This window comes from Humulus lupulus, chromosome 7 (assembly GCF_963169125.1).
Source record: "Humulus lupulus chromosome 7, drHumLupu1.1, whole genome shotgun sequence".
In the NCBI taxonomy this organism is placed as follows: Eukaryota; Viridiplantae; Streptophyta; class Magnoliopsida; order Rosales; family Cannabaceae; genus Humulus; species Humulus lupulus.
This window is the reverse complement of record NC_084799.1, coordinates 5554273-5562700: the sequence shown is the minus strand read 5'-3', so window position 1 is coordinate 5562700 and position 8428 is coordinate 5554273. Positions and strand designations below refer to the sequence as shown.

The window sequence follows — 8428 nt, the reverse complement described above, 5'->3', positions numbered from 1 at the left end:
TTATACTGCCTAAATATGAGAGGTTTTTCATCACGATCGATATATACTATGGTGGCTTTGATTATATCAAATTTTATGTATTTTTAGTCCGATTATCACGATCGATATATACTATGGTGGCTTTGATTATATCAACTTTTATGTATTTTTAGTTTGAACACTTTAAAATACCAAATAATATACCAAATAAGAATACTTTTAATCGTGAGCGCCGAGTAGGTAAAGAGTCGAAAGTGTGCATGAGATTTTCCGATTCTTTACTCTACAATGTACTAATAATAATTTCGTTTACTGTATTTGAGTATTCTTTTGTGCATAATATATGACTTTTGGAATGTAACAATTAAAAAAGAGTCGTATATATATATACACTTGCATTAATCTTTTATGGGCTAACCCCATTGGAAAACCATTCTTTCTTTGCCCCCACAATATCCTCCTACCTTGCGTGAACGGTCATTAATGTAAAAAAAAAAATACCAAACAGTTGCATTATTAGTTGACCGTGCAATATTATTAGACCCCTATTGGCTTATTAATTAATCATAAAATTTGGAGTAAAAACCCCACTTCTAATTATTACTTTTTCCACCACTACTATATATATATATATATATATATATACAGAGAATTCTATTAATGCTGTACAATATTTGATGAGAATAAACTTCTACTCTTTCTCTCTAAACCAAAAACAAAAAAATGTCTTCTTCAGTTCAGAGCGGTCATTTAAATCTGGGAGCTTTATGCAAGTATATAGTCATTTCAGGTACATTTCTCTTCTTCTTTTACTTAGTTTTTTTCGATACAAATCATCACGGTGATCACCATTACCAACCTTATTCCGATCTCTTAGAAACCCTAAAGCAAAAACTACCAAAACCTTCTTGTTCTACAACAACTCCGACCAATATTAGCCACCTTGTGTTCGGAGTCATTGGCTCCATGAACACATGGAAGCGCAAAAGATTCTACTCCACAGCTTGGTGGAGACCAAACGTGACTCGAGGACATGTCTTTCTAGATAGAGCTCCAACCAAGGAGTTTCTACCATGGCCGCCATCTTCTCCTCCTTTCGAAATCAGCGAAAACATAACTATGAGAAAAATTTACCCCAAACTCGCCTCGCCAATCCAAGTTCGGATGTTGAGGACGAGTTTGGAGATGTTCAGACAGGGTGACGAGAATGTCAGATGGTATGTCGTTTGCGACGACGACACCGTTTTAATGGTGGATAACTTGGTTGAGATTCTAAGCAAGTACGACCATACCAAGTACTATTATATTGGAACTAGCTCAGAGAGTCTCAGCTCAGACTTTGGATTGTCGTTCGACATGGCTTTTGGTGGAGCTGGTTACGTGTTGAGTTACCCTTTGGCTTCAATGGTGGCTTCAACCTTGGATAGTTGTATTGAGAGATATCCCTTTATAAAATTCAGTGATTTCTTTATGTATACTTGTTTGGCTGATCTTGGAGTTGCTTTAACTCATAACAATGGCTTTCATCAGGTAATAATTAGTAATTTGATTTTTATTTCTTGAATTATATATATATATTTAATAAATTATTTTGTAATATTATATATTATTCTCGTACTACTTTTAATCCTCCTTGTACTAAATGATTATCACGGATATATGTAGTGCTTGTATCCACATGTTTTTGGGAATTGAAAGAGCAAAATAATCGTAATAATGTATTTCACTATAATTCACAATAATTTTTCAAAAAAAATATTTTCTATGATTATAAAACTCTGCTTTTTTTGTCAAAATAATATTTCTGATTTATTATTTTTATTTTGCAAAATAATATCAAAAATATATTTTGTCCTCTCGAGAATACTGCTTTATAAATAATTTTTTTAAAATGAAATAATTCTTTTATTAAAACCATATATTTTCACTAGTTACTCAAAAGTAATTTCACCATAAAAGATCAATTTATTATTATATAGGTTGTTAAAAAGTTTTTTTTTATTTATTAAAAAGTCAGTATATTAATGATTTTCTCATGGGAAAAAAAAAGTAGATTAATGATACATTTATGACAAAAATACCAATTCTTAGTCCCATTAAGCTATTATGGTTGTAACCGTACTTTGTAATTACTATTTTGGTTGATTACCCATTATTTATAAAAATTAACTTTTAGACCTCCTATTTAGTCAAAGTTCAAAATGTTAAAAATAGAAATAGATAGATTAATTATTTGAATATTCTATTTCAATTGATTACCAATTTGAACATTTTATTTATAAAAATTAATCTTTTGAACATGTATGTATTTAAAATGTTAAAAATTCTTTATAAAAAATAAAATTACATGTATAATATATGTTTTGTGTAAGAATTCACACTATTTTGAATCTTCTATTTTAGTCAACCCATTTGGACAATTTATTTTAAAAAAAATTAATTTATGGACCTTGTGTTTTAAATTATTACATTATTATAATCTATAAAATGAATAAAAAATTATATTAAAAGAGAAAATAGAAAGAGTGTTTTAGAGAAATTTTAATTAACTTTTGGACCTCGTGTTTTAAATTATTACATTATTATAATCTATATAAAATGAATAAAAAATTAGATTAAAGGAGAAAATAAATAGAGTGTTTTAGAACAATTTTAATTAACTTTTGGACCTCGTGTTTTAAACTATTACATTATTATAGTCTACAAAATAAATAAAAAAATAGACTAAAGGAAAAATAAATACAATGTTTTAGAATAATTTTAAAACGTCACATCTCTCCTTTATATAAGATATAAATTACATTTTTTTCTCAACATGCTATTTTTTTTCTTTGTTGGCAAGTCAATACGGTTTCTATTGTATAATGTATTCAATAAATACATAACTTAAGTATTTTTCACTATTTTCTTTCATCAATAATCATTATTTTTGTGGTTATAATAATTATAGCCTAGTAATATACAGTTCTCCTCACAAAGAAATGTTTTAAATTAGAATCCCCATCCCAATATCAAAAAATAAATCACAGTCATTTTCTTTTTTTAAAAAAAGAAAATAAATAAATAAATAAAAAATGGTGTGCTTATTAATGGCAGATTGATTTAAGGGGTGACATATCAGGGTTTCTATCAGCACATCCACAGACACCATTCCTCTCCCTCCACCACATGGACAACATCAACCCAATCTTTCCGACCACGAAGGACCAACCCACCGCCATCAACCACCTCATGAAGGCTGCAAATGTCGACCAGTCCCGCCTTCTCCAGCAGACCATATGCCACCACCGCCCCACCAACTGGACCTTCTCGGTCGCCTGGGGCTACTCCGCCCATGTCTACGAATCCATACTCCCTCGCAGCTTTCTCCGCAAACCACTCCAGACGTTCAGGGACTGGTCCGGTGGAAGACCTCCGCGCAGCGTTATCAATCCACGGTGGCCCACCAACGATCCTTGCCAAGCCCCTCATGCCTTCTTCTTCGACTCCATAAACGACGACGATAATGGAGTCGTTATCACCACTTATGTGAGAGCCTCTCCTCGTGGTTTGCCGGCGGCTTGTTCTTCCAGCGGTAACCATTCTGCCGATCACATCGACAGAATTCGGGTGTTTTCTCTGGCCAAACTACCCTTGGAGGTAAGTTCTCTGCTTTTTTGGTACCAAATCACAATACTCTTTATTAGGAAGAAAAATTTAGAGACGTGATTTTCATTCATAGTTATAGGGAAAATATTGCTTTGTGCAGCATGCAGCATGCTGTGTAATTTAACATCAAATCATTATAGCTAATTAAAACCAGCTCGGGTAGTTGGGTGTGTGCCTGGAAAGGAGATAAGATTTCAATTCCCATTTTTTTTATATGGCAGTATATAGTATAGTAATTTAAATTTTCAGAAAATTCTAGACAATTTAGAATGTCGAAAATTGAGTTCAAACAATTTATTTTACTTGCATGTAAAAGACTATTTGAATATAGATTTCGATACTCTAAATTATTCAAAATTTCTTAAAAATTTACACAATATCTTAAATAACTACCATATATATATATCGTATAAAAAAAAATTGAGTTTCAACTCATTTATATATGGTTACACGACGACTCTCTATAGATATATAAATATATACATATATATATTACTAACTACGAGTCTATAATATGTGTTGGTGTGTTTGTGTTGTGTATAGGCCGGAGGAAGAGAATGCTGCGACGTTGTATATGCAGCCGGAATGGACACTACTACGGAGGTCAGATACAGGGCATGCTTGAACCAAGAAGTCACTGCCTAGCCTATACCTATATATATATATATACAATATATATATATATATATTTAACATGACTAGTCAGATAAAGATGTATGAATTTTTTGACGGATTAATATATGCTAAATTTTGTTAAATTCCCAAAACTTGTAATTTTCATTTGTAATAAGTTTTGAAATCTGAATTATTGTAGTGACATATATATGAGCTATATAAATATATTCGTTTGTACATTTGTTGTGGTTACATTGTTCCGAAATTCACCTATCCATGGTGAAGAGGAACTATGGGGAGGTGGTATAATAAATGAATAATGTGAATTTTATTTATAACTATTATCATGAGTGAGAATGAGATATATGAATAAAATTGATTTTTTATTAATACTTGTTATCTAAATACATGTTTTAAATAAGAAACCTATATATATATATTAAATTCATTAAAATTGTCAAAAATTTATAATTAAATTTAGATGTGTTCATCTAATCCAATCCGCACTATTTTACTCATAATTTATCTGATCTGCAAGTTCGAATTTCATATTTCAGATCCAATATCTGCATAACAACTCAAATTCAATCCGTATAACTGTAACGCCTTACTACGTACCCTAGAGTCGTTACCATGTGATTTTAAAATGTGTCATTAGCTCGCTAACCGAGGTTTTAGCCCAAAAGTGTGATTAAATTAAATTGAAGACTCAATTAATGAAACTCTAAGAGAAAAAGTTTGGACATTCATTAAAATTATAAAAGTGTTATATAAGGATCCCCAAAACATTGTTTAAAACATAATTACAACTCAAAAGTTAGTACAGTTGACCTAGGCGAAAAATTTGAACAGTTATAACTTGTTCCTCAAAACTACCTCAGCCGTGGTGGCCAGGTAGGCTAAACATGTACACACCGCTTTATGCCCTCCAACTCATGCCTGGTCAACCTTTCCTTTGCCCTTATCTGCACCATAGAGCACATGCGAGCCAAAACCCAACAAGATAACTCCACACACATAGCATATAACAATTCATTCCAGTAAATGCATAACTAAAATAAATACAACAGACTATTCACATAGCGGCCTAAGCCGATCCAGGTGCGTTACCAAGCACCAGATTCACGGTCTTCACTGAGCGATTGAGTATAGCACCCTAGATGGCATGCTTGTTGTGACAGTCAGAATCCCGTGATCCGTAAGGGGAAAGACCGGGTAAGCTGTGCAATCCCACACCGCCTGGGGAAGGTCAAGTGTGATGATTCTAAGACTGTGTAGGTATGAGACTACACAGTTGAAGTGGGCTTAAATGGATTGATGGGTACTACCTATATCAACGATGCATCTTCTTTTCGGTAGCCCATCACTTAAGAACTCCAAAGTTAAGCGTGCTTGACCTGGGGTAATCTAGGGATGGGTGACCTCCTGGGAAGTTTTCCTAGGAAGCATGTGAGTGAGGACAAAGCACGCTAAAAAGACTCGTGTTGGTTGTAGGGCCAGTCGTCATTCCAGAAAGCAGCCATAATGACGTGGGGCGTCACACTTGTTTCCGTTCAACCTGCATTCAGCATGCTTGTTGCCGTTCCCGGCCTTTGTTGATCCCAGCCTTCGCCGATCCCGACCTTTGCCGAACCTAGCCTTTGTCGATCATTCATAAACACACAAACATGGCATAATGACTAAAAACATTCATACATAACACTAAACACAGATAATCAATCCATGCCCTACTCTATGAGCACAAACAATTTTCTTACCTAAGTCCCGAGCTGACAATATCAGGCGACCCTGAGCACGATCCCTAAATCCGAGCTTTAGCAGTAAAACTTAGTCACAATGTAATAATACATAACCATCACAATCTAAATCGATTAAAAACCTTTCAGAATAATAAACTAGCCTACGGGATCTCAAATTCTACTAAACCGGGTAGTAGGATCCTTCCCGAGTCCTTAAGTTTGAGTTCGCGAGCTTAAAATCCTAATCTGGCCAAAAACCTCTATTCGCGTCGTGGCGCCATCAATTAGAGTCGCAACGCCCCCACAATTAGAGTCACGACCCTCAATTTCTCCGGACATGCGTCGCGGCGCTCCCTGCCTAGAGCTACGGCGGTAAGGTGATTCAGCGAATCCCCAAGGCCTTCTGAGTTCATGCGGGTCGCGCCGCTCAAGAACAGCGCTACGACGTGAACCCAGAATTTCCAGTGTTTTCAGAATTCTAAATCCCATGAAAATCGATCCAAACGTGCTCTAAGGCCATAATTGAGTCCCAAAACACTTTTACTACACCTAGAGTAATACATAAACCCGAAAAACTCAACCAAAACCTCATCACAACTTAAATTTAATCCCTTGAGTTCAAAACCCCAAAACACTAAAAACATCGGAGAAATTCATGAAGAAAACTTGTTCTAAACCTTACCTTAGTGATGATTCCGACCCTGAGCTAGATCCCCAACACTTCCAACTTCAAATCCTCAATTCCGAGAGCTTTTCCTTCAAAATTTCTAAAAACCCTCTAAGCCACCAAGAGAAGGAGAGTGAGCTGAGTAGAGAGAGAGAGAGTGAGGGTGTTATGCTCATTTCCTAAGTATTATGATGAGATTAAGTTCAACCAAGTCTATCCTTAGCCTCAAATGACCAAAACGCCCTTTAGACCAATTCTAGCCACTTTAATGCTACCAAGGGCAAATCCGTCATTTGCATCATTCCCACTAATTCCTTGAGTATTCCTATGAATCCCCAATTAATATTGACATACCCAAATAACCGCTAAATAATTACCTGTTTCCCGGTAAATCCCAAACACACGCCAAGTTCCCAAAATACCCCTACGCTCACTCTGAGCCGGGTATTTGACCTCGTTGTAGCTATTCTATTAATATGCTCCCTAGGACAGCCTCGGATCACGCATCTCAAATATATCTCCACAATACTATGGCCTTATGTCATATCAAAAACATAACAAACACACATATATATACCTCAACGGGTCAAAAATTATAAATACGTCATTATTAACACAAACAGGCTCACATGCATATTTAATTCACCTAAACATGCATATCTAGTCATATAATAACATAATTCGAGTAATCAAATATTGACACATGCATATATCACAATTAATCACGTAATAATACGATTAAATCAATTATTACTCTCCCGACATGCTAATAAAGGCACTAAGCCTTATTAGCAGATTTGAGGCGTTATAATAACAAATCAAATCCAATCTGCACTATTGTGGATTGGGTCGGTTATTTTAGGATGGATTTTTAATATTAAATTATTTAATAATTTTTAGTAGAATAAATATTTTTTTTGTCATAACTAATGGACTACGTAAATATTGAAATAAAATATTTTTTTTTAATTTAAATATCCAATAACAAATAAACAAACTCCAATTGCACATAACATCAAGTTCCTTAAGGCTTAAATCTCCAATAATAAAATAAATATATATAGAAAGCAAAAACATATAACTTTTCAACAACACAATTATTTAAAACATCATATATTAATTTTTTAAAATATTAAAATTTTCATATATATTTATAATTTTTTAAATATATATATATATATAAATATATAAGTATTACATTGGATCACTTACTTTTATTGGTGAAAATGCATATTTTAGATTTTTCAATCCGCACAAGTGTGAATATCCGTGTTTTGTGGATTAGATTATGCAAATTGATTAGGATTAGGTATTTAATTTGTGAACACCCATTCAAATTTTTTAATTAGTATTTCATTATTTGCATTAAAGCCATGATCTGATGTATTGGACTATAAGTCTCAAAAAAATTATATATTGGTAATTGGAAAGTCAACCTCTCTAATTCTTACACTATTAACCTATACTTGTAGGAATCCAATGCTCAAATCGGTAGTTATTTTGTGTGGAATTAGTTCGGATGCTCTTATCTCGTGCTTGCGTTGGACTACAAGTCATTAATCTCATTAATTCTACTTACACTAAAGTATAGCTACTTTGTGTGGGGTTAATTGGAATAACATTATTTGTGCATTGAAACCCCTAATCTCATACTTATATATGAGACTATACTATAATTCATTAATTAAAGAGACGTAATTAGAACACTTATTCTTACACTAGAAGTCAAAGTTTGAAAATTCAACATCACTAATTCTTACACTAATTAATAATCTAAGTT

General features: G+C 33.4%; 1 protein-coding gene across 1 annotated transcript; it reads left to right on the top strand.

The window, feature by feature from the left end:
* Window positions 1–669: 669 nt before the first annotated feature.
* LOC133789382 (uncharacterized) lies at window positions 670–4484 on the top strand. The gene is made up of 3 exons (XM_062227226.1): window positions 670–1509; window positions 3076–3618; window positions 4171–4484. The coding sequence occupies exons 1-3, from the start codon at window positions 703–705 to the stop codon at window positions 4270–4272; spliced, it is 1452 nt and encodes a 483-aa protein (XP_062083210.1). The 5' UTR covers window positions 670–702; the 3' UTR covers window positions 4273–4484.
* Window positions 4485–8428: the final 3944 nt, after the last annotated feature.

Coding starts and splice junctions, on each gene's coding strand:
- LOC133789382 (XM_062227226.1), top strand. CDS start 703: ATGTCTTCTTCAGTTCAGAGCGGTCATTTAAATCTGGGAGCTTTATGC. Junction 1,510..3,075: donor ATAACAATGGCTTTCATCAG/GTAATAATTAGT, acceptor TATTAATGGCAG/ATTGATTTAAGGGGTGACAT. Junction 3,619..4,170: donor TGGCCAAACTACCCTTGGAG/GTAAGTTCTCTG, acceptor TGTTGTGTATAG/GCCGGAGGAAGAGAATGCTG.